General features: G+C 57.9%; 1 protein-coding gene across 4 annotated transcripts in view; it reads right to left on the bottom strand.

The window, feature by feature from the left end:
* Window positions 1-5,157: 5,157 nt before the first annotated feature.
* CNTFR (ciliary neurotrophic factor receptor) overlaps window positions 5,158-19,025 on the bottom strand; it is a 39,135-nt gene continuing 25,267 nt past the window's right edge. For all 4 annotated transcript variants that reach the window (XM_059072799.2, XM_059072797.2, XM_067041293.1 and 1 more), the window contains 6 exons: window positions 11,573-11,690; window positions 11,233-11,399; window positions 10,012-10,175; window positions 6,409-6,589; window positions 5,886-6,054; window positions 5,158-5,794 (listed from right to left, as the gene is read on the bottom strand). In XM_059072799.2, coding sequence (XP_058928782.1) covers window position 5,794; window positions 5,886-6,054; window positions 6,409-6,589; window positions 10,012-10,175; window positions 11,233-11,399; window positions 11,573-11,690 — 800 coding nt within the window. In that variant the 3' untranslated portion in view covers window positions 5,158-5,793. The remainder of the gene's footprint in view (window positions 5,795-5,885; window positions 6,055-6,408; window positions 6,590-10,011; window positions 10,176-11,232; window positions 11,400-11,572; window positions 11,691-19,025) is intronic.

Raw genomic sequence — 19,025 nt, 5'->3', positions numbered from 1 at the left:
GCACCAGAATCCTCTGTTATTTTCCTTGGCTATCACATTTTAAGGTTTATAAAAGGAATTTCCAGGCTTCCCTGGTGGCGCAGTGGTTGGCAGTCCGCTGCCAATGCAGGTGACACAGGTTTGAATCCTGGTCCGGGAAGATCCCACATGCCGTGGAGAAACTAAGCCCATGCGCAACAACTACTGAGCCCGCGCGCCTAGAGCCCGTGTTCCACGGTGGGAGAAGCCACTGCAGTGAGGGGCCCGCGCGCCTCAGCGAAGAGTGGCCCCCGCTTGCTGCAACTAGAGAAGGCCTGTGTGCAGCAACGAAGACCTAATGCAGTCAAAAATAAATAAATACATTAGAAAAAAAAAAAGAATTTCCTTGTTTGGTTGGACTTGAGCTCGTAACAGCATTTTTGTTTTGGTTTGTTTAGGCTTTTGTTCAGTTTGTTAGTTGGGAGGTAGGATGGAGTGGAGTGATTCTGTGACTGTGGCGTCACTTTGCCATCCTGTCTCAGAGATTCCCAGACTTGCTCTGTCCATACCTCTCCCCTCAGAGCCCTCCTCTGGGCAAGATCCTAGTAGCGCCGCCCCCATCACTTTCACGTCCCAGCGGTGAGACAGGGGCCTGCCGGACTAGGCCTCAGCACACAGTGGGTGCCCAGCCCACGGTAAAGCGGGAATGAGCAGGGAGTGTCTCATGCGGGCAGCATCAGAGGGACCTCAAGTGCTTCACAGGAGCGCATCGGGCAGGGAACAGCATGAACCAAGGCATGGGGATAGGAGAGCTAGAAACAATGATCGGGGATCGGGGTAGGGTGGGGTGAGGGTGAGGTGTCCAGCTGGAGGAGTGCCAGCTGAAGGGGGCAGGAGGAGAAAAGCTGGAGAGGAGGGCAGGCAGGGCCTAGGCGTGCAGACTGGCCTGGAGGCTGTCCCTGTGTGTGACCAAAGCCCTTAGCGTCTGGACTCTCAGGGATACTCTGCTGGGCAGGGGCGGGCACAGGTAGGGAAGCCTGGTCCTACCTCTCCCCCACATCTCAGCCCCTGCCAGGGAAACTTCTCTGACTGCGTCACTCCCATGGCCTCCCTGTCCTGGTGTCCCAAGAGGCTCCTGCTCTCTCCACCACAGCCACGGGCAAGGCCTCCGCCCAGCCACACTGGGCACACACTGACACATCACAGACATGCCCCTGCTCACCCAGTCACACAAAAGCGTAACTGCACGGCCGTGCACCATCACACAAACTTGTCCGTGATGGCGCAGTGACACACGCTACTGCCAGCACACTTCGCACACAGCCCCACACTGTCTGGCTCCCTCTGGGACCTTTGGCTCTGATTCTCCTGAGAGCTTGCCCTGCCCCCTGGTGGCCACTCCCCAAGCCACTGCCCTTCTGGAAGGACCCAAACGGTCCACCCCCTCCAGGGCCTGGTTCCTGTGCAAAGAAGCTTCTAGCCTTAACCACCTCTCCCCTCAGACTGGTGCCGTCCGACAAGCCCTCTCGGATCCACTCGCTCCCAGGGAGGCCTCTCCTATCAGGCCAGCGCTGTTAGGCAACGCCTTCTCAAATAGGCTGACCAACTATCTCAGTTTCCTGGGGCTGAGGGGTATTTGGTGCTAAAACTGGGCAAGTCCCAGGCAAACTAGCACGAGTTGGTGGGCCTATTCTGGGACCTGTGTGCCTCCAGAGTAGCTTCTCCTGAGACTGGACCCTTCAGATGCTCTCTGGATCAGCCTATCCCCTCAGACTGGCCCTTCCAAACACGATCTCTTCAGCAGTGCGTCCCACACCAGTCGCCCCTGACTAACCCTGTCACGCAGGCCCTCTCAGACCCACTCACCTTCAGATTAGCCTTCCCCGTGAGAGTGGCTCTGTCAGATAAAGCCCCTTCCAGCCTCTCTCCTCAGACTGGCTCCATCAGACTCCTCTCCTCAGACCTCCTTCGCCTCCACCCTCCTCTGAGGAGAGGAGAGGGGTGTGAGGCCTACATTCCAGTGCTTCGTGCCCCCAGGTCTTTAGCCTGACATCCGCAGGCAGGTGCTCTCACCTGAAGGTCCTTTCTCTACCTGTCCACATCCAGTAGCTCTGGCCTGTGGTCACAGTGAACACGTGGGCCCCAAGACATAGAGACACACAGGTGCAGGACACGGGGCTGGGTTTGGAGCTGAACGTTCTGTTCTCACCATGTGACAGTGAACTTTCTCAGAGTCCCAGCCTAGGGAGTTAGTGAGCTCACCGCCTCTGGGGAGTTCTCAAAGCCAGAGGCTGCACGGAGGTATTCCTGCCTGCTGTCTCCCGAACACCTTCCCTCTCCTGGCTGGCTGCTGGGAGGCAGACGTGGGATGCATGGGCTGACAGCTGCCTGCCCGGGAGACTGAAGGCGGGCAGGCGGCCGAGAGGGGGCAGCAGAAGCCAGGACAGCCCCCGGCTCAGGCCAGAGAGGCACAGCAGTCACAGGCTGGGGTCTGGACCAGGGCAGGAACACACAGGGGGAAGCAAAGACAGGGAAGGACTGCCAGGCTCAGGGAAGAGGAACAGAGACACAGAGCTGGCGATGGAGATACACACACAGAGACACAGAAACACAGAGAGAGACAGAGAGACTCTGAGATGGAGATAGACCCAGAGAGACCGAGGAAGGAAGGCAGAAAAAGGGAAGACTGAGAGACAGGGAGGAGGCACAGAGGCAAAGACAGGGATGGCGACAGAGAAAGAGACGGCTAGAGACACAAAGAGGGCAGCAGAGACAGGAGACATACAGTGAGAGAGAGATGGGAGAGGGACATACAGAGAGAAACACAAGGACAGGGACAGGCATGGGACGGAGACAGAGACAGGAATGGGTTCATAGAGAAGAAGATGGGGCAGAGACAAGTTAGTGTTATAGGAATGGGGCACAGAGGAGGGTTCCCATCCCCAGTGCCCCTTGAACTGTAGTGAGCTGAAAGGCTGGGCTGCTGTGCACCTTGGGCCTGGGATCCAAGTCTCCCCCTGCAGTGCCCCCAACCCCCAACAGCAGTGCTTTAATTCTCCAGGTTCCGATTTAGCTCCAAGAACTGATGCCTATAGTTGTCCCCAGCTCCCCAGAACCACGATGAGCTACAACGGATGTGGAAGGGACAGCAGGCGGAGGCAGCAGCAGACGGCAGCCAAGACCCTCCAAGGCGAGCAGCCTCTGTGAGTTCGAGGGCCAGGACCCCCAAGGAGGGATGACCACCTCCGGGCTCAGGTCCAGTCTGGTCAGAGGCAATGACACTGCCCCTCCAGGCACCTCAGGGCTTAGGATGGGGCTGGGTCTCTCCCTTGGGGTTGGGGGCAGGGAGGTGGCCTAGTCCTCCTCTCCATTGGCCTCTGAAGCTCCAGCAGTCCCCCTCCCCTCCATCTCCTCCCCAGGCCCCATGTAATTGCTTTCCCATGTTGCTAATGGAGGCCAGATTGCTGATGCCCAAGCCCTGGGTGGGCGGCGGATGGGTCAGGGCTGACCAGGGCTCTCAAGGCAGGAAGGCAGCACAGGCCAGAGACTCCCTAATTCAGCCCTCCTACCGCAAGGATGGGGAAGGGGGAGGTTCAGACCCACCCCGGGAATACAATGGCCTTCGTGAGAGTTGGGGACCCACTACTCCCTCCACCCCTGGTGGACCTGGAGTGCAGGTTTCAGGCCCGAGCCACACCTGAGAGACCAGACAGACAGAACTGGGGGTCCAGGACACAGAGACAGGTCCACAGCCACTTCTCAGGATGTCCATCCTGGGAGCCTCTTCCTGTGGATGAGGAACAGTGTTGCCCCCACAGCTGGGGCTAGGCTATTCGGCTTGAAATGCCACAGACCTCTCTACCCTGACACCGGCCTTTGCTTCCCATGGCACCTCCCACCTGGAACACCCCTCTCGTCCTCTAGTGCCCGGCCTGGAGGAGAGCCAGCCACCTTTGCTCTCAGCCCCTCACCCACCTGGAGTCCTGTCCAGGCCTGACTCATCAGTACTCCTGGAACTGTGAACCCCTCCTCCCAGGGCGTCATCCCAGGCTGGCAGCGAGACCAGCAAAGGAATGCCCATTTCCTGACCCTGGTCTGAGGAGGAGGGTTTGAACCGGGGTGCACGTGTGACTTGGGGGCAGCAGCTCAGTGGTGGGGTGGGGCCCTGCTTGGTGCCTGCTTGGGTGGCAGGGGCTTGGTTGTGTGTGGACCAGTATGTTCTGGCTTCGACTCCACTTCTCTTCTTGCTCCAGCCGCCGGGAGCGTGGCCAAGCCTGGCTCTCAGGTTGGGGCTGTGGCCTAACCCTTTGCCCCCACCCCCAGGCCAGAGGTGCCTGCCAACTTGGCCCCAGCCCCGGGCATTCTCAGCCAAGGAGCTGCAGGGAGGCGGCTCCGACAAGGGGGGCTGGACCTGAGGCAGCCAGGGGCCTCTCCTCTGAGGGGAAATCAAAGGGATCCTGGAGTCCCGGTTTGGGGACCGGAAGGGTGTGGGCAGAGGGTGTGGCGCTGGCCCAGAGACTGAGTACCCTGTAAAGCCGAAGCGCGCTCCCCTCCTAGTCACACTGAGTCCTCACTGCAATCTAACCCTGGGGTAAACCTCGTACTCCGTGCTTCCCGTCTTGAAGCACGAGTCTAGTGCCTGGTCACGTGCCAAGTGGCCTCCTTCGGGCAACCTCCCTGCCTGCCCAGGCCACTCTGCGCTCTGCACTCTCAGCCCTGGCTGAGCTCCAGGCCTGACCTGCTAGAACCCCCGCCTGTGTCTCCTGAATGGCAGGGATGACAAGCCCTCCGCCCCGAGGATGAAGCCCGGCCTCCTCCCCTTCTTGCACCTCTGCCCGGTGGGTAAAGCCAGGCCTGGGCACCCGTGGAAGGCAGCTCCAGAGATGACCCCTGACAGACCTTGGACCTGCCAGGATTCAGTAGCCTCCGGGGCTGACTGGATGCCCCTCGCGTGGGACCTGCCTCACTGGGGCCCCTCATTCCCCACAACTCTGCCCATGGCCTCCAGGGAGCTCTACCCTCCAAAGAGGCAGGAAGCCCCGTCCCTGGACACACCTGCCTGAGAGCTGAACTGCCTCTCCCCACCTGTCTGGAGAGGGCTGTCTCTCTCCAACTCCAACTGCTTCCCTCCTCCAGGCCTGGAAGGGGAGAGGTCCTTGGACAAGGGCTACCCTCCCAAAGTGGGTCCGGTCCAAGGACTCATGAAATGGTGACGTTTAATGAGAACCCCCCACCCCCGTATATACATCTGTAAAAAATTCAAATACAGCAAGTTACCACTGAGTCAGACTAGAGGGGACTGACAGGGCATTAAATACTGCGGGGCAGGAGCAGGAAAAGGGGAGGGTCGTACAAAACAGGGGTGGAGGCGGAGCACTGAAAAGTGTGGGTGCCGGGGGAAGGGGATGGCCGGGCCCCCGCAGCGTCAGGAGCTTATCATCTGATGGTGGCAACAGAGACCCTGGAACAGACAGGAGGCTGGGACAGGAGGCGAGACTGTGGTTGTGAGGGGCTCCCCTCAGGCCCCCCAAGGGCTCCTGGGAGTCGCTGGCGTTGGAGGGCCCAGCCCCAGGGCTTAGGACAGAGGCGTGGGTGCTCTTTGGTGGGTGGGTTAGCTGCATGGCCCCCTGCCCTGAGCGGGGAGGGGGGCCGGCGTGGTGTGGCGGGGCTGGGGGCAGCAGGCCCGGGCCTGCCGGGGTCTCTACAAATTGTGTCTCAAGAGAATGCCGAAGGTCCTCCTGCCCGTGTGCAAAATAGAAACCGGGGTCTTCGGGCTCAGCTCCGGCCTCCTGCTCCTCTGCAGGTGCGCTGGCATGTCCTCACGGGATGCCGGGCTCTGGGGGGACAGGGCAGGAGGCTGTGAGGGAAGAGGGTGGGCTCGGGGTCCCCTCGGGCTCCCCTCCACCAGCCAGCCTCACTCCACTTACCAGATCAGGAGGCTGCCGGCGGCGGCGGCAGCGGCAGCCAGGGCCAGAGTGACAAGCACACCGATGAAGAAGGGCGCTGAGGGTCCTCCGCCGCTGCCCAGCTCCCCGGGGTCACAGATCTTCGTGGTGGGTGGGGGTGCCAGGGAGCTGGTGGTGCTGGCCGTGGTCTCTGGGGAACATGGGGGAAACTCAGGGCCAGGCCGGGCCGGGGCTGGAGTCCCACCTCCATCTGGGGTCCACAGGCACACTGCTCCTGCTTCTTGTGTCAGACCAGGGCTGCCTCTCCTGTCACACAGCCCCTGCCTCACCCATCAGGCAGGTCTTTGCTTCCCCAAGGCACACAGAGGACCACCCCCCCTCCATCCAGAGGCCCCTACCGAGAATGTGCAGACAGCAAGGACAAGGAACGGCAGGGGCTAGACAGACCGACGGGAGTGTGGCGGCCACACAGACTGTGGATACCCCTGGAGCAGATGCTCCAAGTCCCAGGAGGAGCAGGAGGGAGCCCAGGGGGCAGGCTCACCGGGGGCCTGAGCCTCGGTGGTGAGGTGTCGTGGCTCCTCAGTCCAGGGTGTGGCGTGGGCGGCCACGCTCCAGTCACTCCACGTCCCAATCTCATTGTCCTTGGCCGCCACCTGGATGATGTACTCCTTTCCAGCGTAGGCATCCGTGATGGTGTGCGCTGTGCCATCCGACAGCTCCACCTGCAGCCAAACCACAGGGTCGGGGGGTATAGGGACGGCAGACCCTGGGGGCCACGAGAGTGAGGCACCCCCAGAAGAAGTGAGAACACTTGTGGGGAGAGAGGAATCAAAACACCCCTGGAGGGAAGGAGGACTTCCCTAGGGGGAGGACACTGAGAATATCCCTGGGAGAGTGAAGACTTCTCTGGGAGGAGACCCTCCCGCCCAGGGAGCAAAGACAGTCCTGAGGGAGATCTTTAAGGAGATGAGAAATGCCCCGAGGGGAGAGTAAGGAGAACTTTGCTCAGTGTCTTCACTCTGCTGTCACCCCAGCTCTCTCACTAGCCCCAGCCCAGTCCCAACTTCAGTTCCAGCTGGAGGCGACAAGAGGGATGGGGTGAGAGAGGCGTAATGTTGTGCTGCTCTCTCCCACTCCATCAAGGAGCTGTTTAAAGGGAAGGTTACAAACGCAGGCATGGAGCTAGGCTGCCTGAGTCCAAATTTTAGCTCCATCCCCTACTAACTAGGTGACTAAGTTACCTAACTTCCACATGCCTTGCGGTCCTCATCTGTAAAATGGCGGTAATGATCTCTCTCACAGGGTTGTAATGAGGACTCAGGCACATGGTGAGCACCAAAGAGACTTCAGCCAGCTCTGTCGTTGTCACGGGTTCCAGCTCAGAGCCTGGGTTCCCAGATGCCCGGAGCACCCACCAGCCTGGCCCCAGCTGGGTCTCCCCCTCAGGGTGGCCTCACTTATGGTCATCGCCCTGCCCGAGGTGGAAAAGGGGTGGGGTGGGGCAGCTCCTGGGTCGGCAGGACAGCAGGACAGCTGCTCCATTTCCTCCTGGAGGCATGGCCACCCCACCCCCGCCCTGGCCAGCCCCATCCTGAGGGTCTCCCCCGACACTCCAGGCTGGCCTGCCTGTCCGGCGCCCCTCCCAGGCCCAGGCTGGGCTCTGGTTCATCTCAGCGGCACCCGCTGCCTCATTAAGGCGCCTCGTAAACAGGGGCAGCCGGCAGGGGCGGAGGAGGGGGCCCGCTCTGGGCCACGTCTGGCTTCAGGGCTTTTTGGGTCCCTGTTACAATCTTCCCCCGAGAAAACCAGGGCCTGGGCCACCTGACCTGACAGTCTGTGAGTCCATGTGCGTGTGTGTATGTGGATTCATGTGTGGGCAGCTGGGTCCAAGTGGGGTGGGAAAGCCTCCCAATTCCTCCAAGGTTTGTGAGCCTGAGATAGGATGTACTGGTAAAGGCCAGAGTCGGTATGAGAGCCATTTTGAGCCCAGATCTGGGCTCAGTAAGTCCTACTCCCAGCCCTGGAAGATTGGTGGGCCCCAGAGACCCTCCTCTCCTGGAGCTGGGGCCCAGTTCCAACTCTGGTCTCCCAGTCCCCTTTTGCTCTGCAAAAACCCCCTCTGGCTAAGTAGCCCTAGCTCATTCGGCTCCTTCTCCTTCTTCCCAGGATTTGACCCTCGGGCCTCCTCCTTTGATTCTGTCGCCCGATCTTCACATCTGTCTTTCCCCAAAGGGAGAGGGCCATGGGGAGCAGATCAAATTACCACCTCACTGGTGGGCTTATGGTGGGCAACCAACCATACCTCTAGGAATGTGGCCTAGAAGTGCAGTGCCCTCCTGGGAGCCACATCTCCTAGGCCTGGTCCCTTCTTATTAGGTTGTCACTGATCCCTTAATCCACCCCCTTAAGAGAATGGCTCCACAACTGTCAGGAATTCCCTAGTCGCTGGCATCCGCCTTACCTAGGAGTCCTCCATCCAGTCTGTGGCAGCAGACATCAAACATGCCCTCCCAGTCTTCCTGCTGAGTTGGGTCCAGAGCAGAAGATGCAGGGAACCCATGCTGGGTCCCAGTACTTGCCTCCCCCTTGTCCATGCTGAGACAGCCCCTGCCAGACCTCACGGTGCCCATTCTTGTGTAATTCCTGACCTGTATCTCTCACATCCTCCTGAAAATCCAAGTGATGTCTTTCTCTGCTCTCCCCTCTACTCCCCCTCCTAATCATACACCTGCCTCTATCCAAGCTTAAGGACTGGGGAGAGTCCATTCTGTTCAGAGCAAAACTCAAGTTCAAAAGAGCCATAAATCTAGCCAACCACAATACCAACGTGACATGGAGCAGGGATAACATGTGCCACAGGCCACTCATGTTCTTGCCATGGAGCCCACATATTTTGCTCTGCCTGCGTCAGCGTTGGGGTCAGCTCTGCCCACGGTGGAGGCCAGTGGGTGGCCTTGGCATGTTAGTCACACGCACTTAGGGAGCATGGTTCCTGCTGGGGGCCACGTGTGTGCGTGCATGTTCCCGTGTGTGTGTGGTAGGCAGTGTGCCAGGTCCACTGCGAGGCGTGTGCACTGCGACGCGCGGGGCTGCTGCCTGTAGCTAGTTAGCAGGAGAGAGGGGCTTGTGAAACTAGACCCTGAATATTAGCAATGCATTAGTCGCGGGCAGCTGGCCAGGCGGGAGGGACTCCGGACTCTGTCAGGGAACATATGAGCATGTAAGCAGCCTTTGTGGGAGCCAGGCCTGCAACCAGGACAGGCGCCCTGGAATCGAATTACGCGCTTTAAAGGCCAGCTGGGAGAGGCGCAGGAGGAGATGAGGTTGGAACCAAGTGGATGAGGTGGGGGCACAGGTTGACCCTGGGTGCCAGCCTGGGTTGCCCCAGGGCGCACCTTCCTAGCCCCAGACCTGGCCCACAGACCTCACGGGCTACATAGCACCCACAGCCCTATGGGCCCTGGGCCCTCAAGGAGAGAGAAACTCAAGTCTGCCCCAAACCCCTGGCTTCTACCCAGAGCTCGCTCTCGTAGCTTGATCAACATCCCAGACCACAGCCTGACCCGATACTGCCCTCCGTCCACTGCTTCGTTCCCGGTCCAGACCACCTTCTAACCCATAACTTTAAGCTGACCTCTAAGGTGGACTTGACTTTGGAGCCATGACACTAATCATGGCCTGAGCTCACACCCTGGATTGAGCTTGACTCTATTGCCTGATTCTGACCCTTTGAGCTCATCTGTGAGTCCTTGAGGACAGGGTCTATCTTGCCCCTTGGGTCCAGCACAGGCTCAGAGCCTGGCCCAGAGTGTAAGAGGGAGATGTCTGATCAGGGTCTGATCTGATCTGCCATCTGCCTCCCAGCATTTCTCTCCACTACCATGTGGAGCCACAATGACAGATGCGTTCCTGTTGCCCTAATAGGGGTCACCAGGAACCCCTAAGGACCTTAGATCAGGACATCTCCCCCAGCTCCATCCATCCTTCCAGGCCCACCTGGTCCCTTCTTCGCCCCAGAAAGCCTCTCTGACTGCCCTCAGGCTTCACACTGGAACAGCTAGCAGCAGGGATACGGGGGCCTCCCACGCCGTGTGGCTCTTGTTCAGGCTTCCGGGATCTGGGCCGGGCAGGGTAGGGCACTCACATGCTGCCACTGGTCCAGGATGAGGGGTCGATAGCGCAGAAAGAACTTGAGAGGAAAGGACTCGGGGTCAGGCCAGGTCGAGGGGGTCTGCCATGTCACCTCTAGCCGGCGAGGGTTGCTGGGCACTGGCCGGGCTACCACGTGTTCTGGAGGGTCAGGCTTCACTGTTGAGGAAACACAGCTTCAGTACCACACTGATCTTTTGGAACACCCCATTTCGTCAACCCCAGCCGCCATGTCAACCAAGGCACATCAATAACCACTGCTCTTCTCTGTTGTCAATTTTGGCAACCACCATGAACAACTATCTCATTACTTCCACCTTTCACATCCCTGACATCACTAATGACGGTCACTATAGCCACTGTCACCAGCTCGTGATGTCAACATCATACATTTCATCCCATCATCACCCCCATCCTCATGATGACCAGCATCCCAATTACTAAGCCTATGTCACGCCTTTCCACTACCCTCCTCATCACCTGGATCGCCCCAGCCTGTACCAGCATCATATACTTCCCCAAGCCTGGCTTTTCACCTCAACGTTTCCAGTTCCAAACTGAGACACAGCCTCCCTTGGAAGAGTCTGGGTTTGAAGCTGCTCTGTGGGTCAAAGTTAAAAGACAGTCCACAGGTGTTGCAGATCTGGGCTGGAAGTGGGCTGAGGATCTGATGAGAGCATCTAAGGGCCCAGCTCACATAGCAAGAGACTGGCTGCGGACCCAGCCATGCGTGGGGGAGGGGGGGAGCAGGAGGAGGCACAGGGTCTGGCCGGGATGGGGCAGGGGCAGGCAGAGGGTCTGGCCAGGATGGGGGTGGGGGGAGGGCAGTATCTGTCCCAGTCCTGTCTCCTGTTCTGACACCTCATTCATCACAGGCCGTAAGGAAGCCATTAGCGTGGGGCGGGGGGGTGGGGGTGGAGGCTGCAGCTGCACAAGGGTCTGGCCCAGCCTGCCCCCTCCCCCTCCTCCATGCTCTGGGAGCCAGAGAGACGATGGGAAGAGCCGCTGGAGAGGTCTCTTGGCCCCGGCAGGTGAAGGACATCCACTCAGATGTTGACAGGTATATGCATGCCACGCATATGTGTACATATCATACGTTCCACATATACCTGGGCACACAATATGGACACCCCCACCAACGCTCATATACACGTTGGCAAACATCCACTTACTCCCACTGGAGTAGGCAGCAGGGACCCGCCCCCTCCCCACGCACCAATGGTGAATTCATCGAAGGTGATAGCTGTGGCGTTGTGGCCCAGAGCGTTGCTGACACTTATCGAGACCTTGTACTTGACGGTGGAGAACAGGTGCATGTAGCGGATGTGGCAGCGGTTCTTGAGGGCCGGGTCCTTCTCACAGACCATAATCTTGGAGCCATGCCTGGGGAGGGATGAAGCCCAGGCACCGTTACCAACATCAAGGTCGGGTAGGGCAGAGGCTGGGGGAAGGTCAAGCCCAAGGCTGGGCTAGGGTCTGGACTGAGGGCATGGTGGGGGGCCGGGGGAGAGGTCAGAGGTCAGGGTTGGAACCAGGTCACAGGTGCATCTACTCACAGCACAGTCACATTGAAGGTGTTGGGGATGTAGGTGGGAGTGGGCAGATGCCAGCTGCAGTAGAAGCCCTTGGGATAAGTGTTGGAGCGGCAGCTGAGTACGGGCTCCCGCGGCGGCACTGGGGGCGAGGACAGCACGGTCAGGACATTCTTGGAGCCCCCAGTCCCCCGCGTTAGTGTGGGGACAGGTGGGCCCCAGAACCCCAGCTCTCCCCCTTCAACCCATCAGCAATGCCAGAGGTGGCGGGGGGAGGGTGCTGTCAGCGAGGGTCTGAGGCTTCCCAGGCCACAGAGAGCCAGATGTTTAATTAAAGGAAAACAAGGGCTGTATGGAGAGAGAGCCCCCCCACCTGCTCAATGGAGGCGGGAACTGTGGGGAGCAGGGGGCTGCAGGCCTCAGCTCATCGATCACAGGATGGAGGTGATGTCTGGGGGAATCGGCCCCAGCCCCAAATCTCCTGCCACACTGCGTCCATTTCCAGAGGAAGATTGTGCAACAGAGGCCAAGGGGGGGGTCTTGACCGGGTCCTCTGGTTGGTGGGGTGATCAGGGTGCACTCCCTGGAGAAGAGACATCCCAGGCTTCCCCTCGGGAGAGAATGAGAAACACGAGGACAGGCCTGGTGGCTCCACATGAACGACAGCACTGGGCCGCTGTTCATATGCATACATGTCACATATGTGTCTGTGTGTGACATGAATGAGTGACGTGTGATGATGGAATGCGGGTACATATGTAGGAATGTCTATGTGTATGGCTCTCAGAGCACATGTCTACGTGTGACTGCATGTGTGTGCAGAGAGGAAGCTGCTATTTCCTTGGTGTGTACCTCCCCCCAGCCCCAGCCCCCAGCTTCTCCATCACAGACACCTAAGGAAGCCCTTTAAGAAACTCCCTTGGTGGTGCAGTGGTTAAGAATCCACCTGCCAATGCAGGGGACACGGGTTTGAGCCCTGTTCCGGGAAGATCGCACATGCCGCGGAGCAACTAAGCCCGTGCGCCACAACTACTGAGCTTGTGCTCTAGAGCCTGCGAGCCACGACTACTGAGCCCGTGTGCCACAAATACTGAAGCCCATGCCCCTAGAGCCAGTGCTCCGCAACAAGAGAAGCCACTGCAGCGAGAAGCCCGCGCACCGCAACGAAGAGTAGCCCCCACTCGCCGCAACTAGAGAAAGCCCGAGTGCAGCAACGAAGACCCAACGCAGCCAAATATAAATAAATAAATAAATAAATTTATTTTAAAAAAGAAAAAAGAAGCCCTTTATATGGTCAGCAGCTGCCTTTACTCTGGGGAACATGGAGGGCCAGAGAGGGATGGGGACCTACCTGTGGTCACACAGCAAGCCAGAGCTGGTACTAAACACCAGGACAGGGATACCCACCAACACGACCACACACACACACTTGGGAAGTCCTCTCTGCTGTCTAACCACTCTTTTTGCTGCCGTGAGCACTTAGCCCAGCTGTCCCACCCTCGGGTATTCGGTAAGGCATGAGGACAGCCGGCTCAGGTTCCTGGAAGGAGGCAGCTTCTGTGATCTGACCCAGGCAAGGCATGTCCGTCCACGGCTCCGGGGACACTGACACCTCCCTACTGTGCCCCCCCACCCCGCCCCCTGCCTGACAGGTGGACAGGAAATGGGAGGGGGGCAGCTCAATAAGCCAGGGACGGTGAGGGGGAGTGCATGTCCACACTTGCTGAGTGGCTGTGGTGATACTTGGGGAGCCGTGGGCTTCCATCCACAGTGTGCACAGGATTGTGAATGACTGTGTGTGACTGCATGTACATGTCCAGTATATGTGAAGTATGTATGTATTGGGGCCGAACCCCCAGGGCCCGATCTGGCTTTGCAGCAGGAGAGATGAAGGGGTCAGAGAGGCATGAGGGGAGCTTGTATGTGGCAGGTGTCATGGGCTATGCTGTGGGCAGTGGTGGCTCCAGCCCCTGGCCTGCAGGGGAGAGGTGGAGGCCAGCTGAGCCTGCACGAGGGGCAGCCTGCTTTCTGCCCTCTGCTGCCTGCCTCCCCCGGGAAGCCTTCCTGGCCCCATGTCCATCTTGTGTCTCTTCCGTGTTCATCCTGCGCGCCTCACGTACGCCATGCCCATCTGCCCAGGGGCACAGAGGCGTGGGGGGGTGGCCAAGGACACAGGAAGCGCCTCGTGGGGGCCTGTGGGCCAGGCCGGAGCTGGCAGCCACCCCAGGAGGAAAGGACATTCCAAGGTTGGCTGAGAAGCCTCCACTGCCCCCTCCTACCACCACCCTCCCTTACCCCCAGCTTCAAAGGAGAAGGGCACTGGGCGGGGGGCGGGGGGGGGGGACTGAAGCCTGCAGAGTCAGCTCCCTGCCACCTGGGACTCTTCGGAGGGCAGAGAGGGCCATGGCTCTGGATTCACAGGCCCCCGCCCCCGCCCAGCCTCTCCATTGGCCGGTTTCCTCCATTTCCCTCTGACCGTCCTCCCCTCTCGGACCAGTCTCCCCTCAGACATCCCCCCTTGCAAACCAGTTCCCTTCTCTGACTGGGCAGGTCATGGGGGGCGGGGGGGGGCAGGCAGGGCTTTGTCTGTCATCTGGCTACTCCTGCCTGGCCCTGGGCCCTGAGTAGGGAAGGTCTTGGGTTTCCTGACAGGGACCAGGGTTCTCAGAGGGAAAAGGAGGAAAGAAAAACAAAGAAAAGGAAGAAAAGGAGTGACTTGCTGCAGCTGGAGCCCAGCTGAGGGGCCGGGTGGGAGGAGGTGGGGGTGCTGAGAGAGACCAAGTGTGAGGCTGTGGGACAGTATGCAATGAGGAGGCCTGCTGGGAGCGCGCTGCAAGTCAGGGGAGAAGCTGTTTGTAAGAGGTTGCCGTTGTGAGGCTGTGTGCGTAACTCCGAGAGGCTTCCTGTGTGTGACTGGGTCTCTGGGCAGCAGTGTCACTGCGACTGGCTGTGCGTGGCCGGGTGACTGCATTTGTGTGGGGCTCGGGGTGAGGCTGTGTGACTTGGGGACTGTCTACACGTGTGAGGCTGAGGTCCTCTGTGCAAATGTGTGTAAATGCGCTGTTGTGTGTGAAACAGTGACAGCTGGACTACAAACCTGAGACACTGCGTATGAGACGGAACTTAAGCCTGAATGCATTTTTCAAATTGTGGGTGTGGGAAGGTGCCCAGAATTCCAAGTGTGTTCACACGTATGAGCTGAACACCGCGTGAGAGCATGTTAGAGGCTGTGTGTGAGCAAAAGCCCATATGCATACGTGTCATGATATCACATACAGGCGTGCTCCTGGATGCCCAGACTTCCTGAGTTGCCCCCATGGGGGCTCCTGAGATGCCCAAGTGACAGCATCAGCCTGTGGCAGGGCGTCCCTGAGTCCCACGCGGGGCTGTGTGTGCGTGTGCATGCGTGCGTGTACCCCCGCTGGCCCAGGATTTGTTTGTTTTCCTAACTGGCTTGTTTTTCCATGTCCAGCCCACCAAACCGCATGTTTTTCCTCTCATCTCGCCAGCCCGCCTGGGCTGGAGCCCCCGGCATGCACAAGGCCTGCCCGCCGGCTCAGAGAGGAGGAGGGGCAGGCTGCCCACACCCCTGGCCAGGCCAGATCAGGCCAGGCGGGGCGGGGTGACCCTTCCAGCTCCAGCCTTGCCAGGGCCGCACCCACACTTCTCCTCCTCCTGCCTGGCATTCAAGGCCCATGGCGTGTCCTAACCTTATCTCGTGACATCCCTCGAGGCACCCCAACTTCTAGACTCCTAAATGCCTGCCTTCTACCCATCTTTTCTCACCAGTTTCTTCTTCAACCACAGGCTGCTCTCTCCTTCCCCACCAAACAGAGCTGAGGAGGAAGTGATGCTGAACCAGGGGTTCGGGAGTTCCTGTCCTGACCAATCAAATACAAATATTTTAAAACTGGACAAAGAACTGTCTATTTAAAATTAGTCACTTAATCTCTGATTTATTTCAGCTTAAAATCAGAATGACATGGAATTAGCAGTGTCTAAGGAAACAAAAGGATGCTACTGAAAGGAACCTTGTGATCCTGTTTCCTAATGTGGGGGGTCCTTTCATCACCCCGGGTAGGGGCCTCCTTGCTGGTTGTGACCGTCTTCCTGAGGGCAGGAAGGTGGGTCAGGAGGAAGCAGTTCAGGGATCAGCCTGGTTAAGGGGACTTTCAATGGAATACTTTTATGATCAGGTTCCCTTGGAAACAGAGACATGAAAATCTTATATGTTTAGGATAAATATTGAGGGCTTCCCTGGTGGCGCAGTGGTTGAGAATCCGCCTGCGGATGCAGGGGACATGGGTTCATGCCCCGGTCCGGGAAGATCCCACATGCCGCAGAGCGGCTGGGCCCGTGAGCCATGGCCGCTGAGCCTGCGCGTCCGGAGCCTGTGCTCCGCAATGGGAGAGGCCACAGCAGTGAGAGGCCCGCGTACCACCAAAAAAAAATTGAATAATTTTTAGTTTGAATGGCCCACAAATCAGGGGTAGCTCTGTCCTGTTCTCTGAGCACTGGCGAGAAGGATAATTTGATATTGAGTGTTGCCAAAGCCAGTCTCTTGTTACTAATATAAAGTGACTGAAACAATCATGATTAATGTCCCCTGTCCCTCTGACCAACTCTTTAGAAGGAAACAAGGCAATGAGAGATAAGTATCTGTAACTAATGCTACAGCCAACTCATGGCCAGCTCTCCTCTGACAGGCAGGGCCTTGGGAGTGGTCAGCACTATATATAAAAGGTCTGGGGCTTCCCTGGTGGCGCAGTGGTTGAGAATCTGCCTGCCGATGCAGAGGACACGGGTTCGAGCCCTGGTCGGGGAAGATCCCACATGCCGCGGAGCAGTTAGGCCCATAAGCCACAACTACTGAGCCTGTGAGTCTGGAGGCTGTGCTCCGCAACTAAGAGAGGCCGCGATAGTGAGAGGCCCGTGTCCCGCAATGAAGAGTGGCCCCCGCTTGCTGCAACTAGAGAAAGCACTCTCACAGAAACAAAGACCCAACACAGCCAAAAATAAATAAATAAATAAATAAATAAATTTAAAAACAAACAAAAAAACTTATTAAAATAAAGGTCTGGGCTCTGGTCACAAAGGGCAGCTGTGGGTATGGCTGCAGGCATTACATCTAGACCCAATCCCCTTCCAATGACCTCTCAAAGAAAATCGAGTCATCAGGAATGGGGGCCCAGAGCCGCCAAGGCCCAGCCATCACAGCAAGCCTTGTCCATCCTGAGGACTTCTGGGACTCAAACTGAGAAGACAAGGGTATGGGTGACTTGTACCAAGTTGGCCTCATACTCCTTGCATGCCACTCAATATATGGCCTTTTTCCCCATGTAAGGGCCCAGGGCTAGGCTGCGTGGTCCACTTCTAACGCACCCTGTGGTGGGCCAGGGAGGACTCTGGTGGGCTGATCCTGCATATCTCAAGCTGGCCGACAGGGGTCACTCCACCCTCGGTTTGCAACTAAGGCGTTTTGTGATGACTGCCAACTCTCCAGTTTAAACACATAAAAAAGCTTTTCTGTGGGGAAAGGAACATCCCTACTAAAACATACCTGTACCTCTCCTCTAGCCCCACTGACGGGTCAGTGTTGTGGCGGACCCTGAGCAACACTTCAGCCTAACATTTCCCATGGTTGTCCACACCAGTCTCCTGATAGCGGGCAAAGGGCCTGCTCCCAGGTCCCTCAAGCATCTCCTCCCCTCTGTAGCTCCCAGGAGTAAAGAAACCATCTTCAGACAGTGGGGTGCATCACCCAAGTGGAATGAGGCCGGAGAAGCTTGAATCCTTGGCTCAAGGAGAAAAGAAACTATTTTCAGAGTATTTACTCTGTCAGTTGGTGCCTCTGGCTGAGCTCCAGAGGCCTGCCCAGATGACCATCAGCAACACCGATAACCTCACCATCCCGATTCTCCAAATGCCTCTTCTGAATCACACTCACCTGCTCTTCCTTCTACCTTCCTGCCGGCTCCTTCTGATCTTTCATCTCTTTTTGTGGCTCGTTTCTTCCATCAACTGCTTTTACAGTGATGGTCTTCAGGGCTGGGTTCTGGGTCCTCTCCTCTCCTCATCCCACAATCTCACCCTTGGCCATCTCACCCCCTCCTCCCAAGGAGTTAATACTGACAACCCCCCAAATTCCCATCTCCAGCACAGGCCTTTCCCCGAGTCCCAGACCCTCAGATTCACTGGCTACCAGCCATCAACTCCCGGTTGTCCCCCGGCGACCACAACCCAACATGTCTATAGCAGATGGTGGTGCTGCAGATCCCTCACCCGTACCCGCTGACCGCTTCTGCAGTTATTTGCCTCAGAGCTTTCTTTGGCCACCAAAACCTGCATTGCCTGTCAGGGCATCAGGCCAAAAGTGTTGGGGAATTAAAGCAGCCCCACCCCGACCCCTTAGTGTATAAGCATCTGAGCCCCCGCACTCCTTAGGCAGGAGAACTCTGAGGCACACATTCTGCCTCGGCTCCCAGGGCTCCCCCAGTGGGTTAAGCGCCAGCTGCCCAGAAGCAGTGGCTAGATAACTCCCCATTTACTGGCTAGCTTAACTTCCTTTTCTGTCACTTTCCCGTTCCCTATAATGTTTCTGTCTCCTGCCAAATAGACTACCTGTATGCAAATTCTCACCTGATGCTAGGGAAACCCAAACTGAGACACAGTGTAAACAGAACACGCTACCTTCTCCTCCAGCTGACCCTTCCACCTTGTCTCTGTTGCAGTGATTGGTACCACCAGCCGTCTTGACTCTTCCCACTCTCTATTCTCCTGTCCTCCCTACCTCCAATCCATCACCAACTCCTGGAGGTCCAATCACCCCCATCTCAACTTCCCCAACTCTATGCCCTGGTCCTAGGTCCCCCTCATCTCTCCTGCATCGCAGCAACAGCCTCCTTCCTGCCCCTGCCTTTGCCCATCCACCTGCCTCCCCTCAGCACAGAGAGAGGGACCTTTTAACAACATGACTCTGATCATGTCACTCCCCAGCTTCTAGGATCATGATTTGCCCCGTCCCCTCTTTCAGCTCCCTTCTGCCATTTATATCAACCCAAGTGGCCTTTTCATGCCCTCCCAGCCTCTGAAGCCTATGGTCACACTCAGCTCTCTGCCAGAAAGAACTTTTTCAGTGTATCTTCCAAATCCTCCAAGTCTCCATGTGCTTCACACTCCAGGAAGCCTTCCTTCTTCCCTGGAGCTTCCCAGAGTGCCACACCTCTACCTGCGTAACCTTATACCTTATTTTCTTCCCTAAGGCCCTCAGGGCCAGACCCTGTGAGAGGACACAGTGGAGTGAGGTCACTCCAGCTCGGAGCTGTGACTCTAGGATTCTTCCCCACCAGGCCCCAGGTGGGCCATGCCTGCCAGCCCTCCTGTGCCCATCTTGTCATAAGGAACAGGATTTCAGGATCTCAAAGATCTCCAGTGGGGGTGGATATAAGTGCAAAATGCCAGGGGTCCGAACTCAGGG

This window comes from Kogia breviceps, chromosome 8 (genome assembly GCF_026419965.1).
Source record: "Kogia breviceps isolate mKogBre1 chromosome 8, mKogBre1 haplotype 1, whole genome shotgun sequence".
Taxonomy (NCBI): domain Eukaryota; kingdom Metazoa; phylum Chordata; class Mammalia; order Artiodactyla; family Physeteridae; genus Kogia; species Kogia breviceps.
This window is presented reverse-complemented; position numbering and strand designations above follow the sequence as displayed.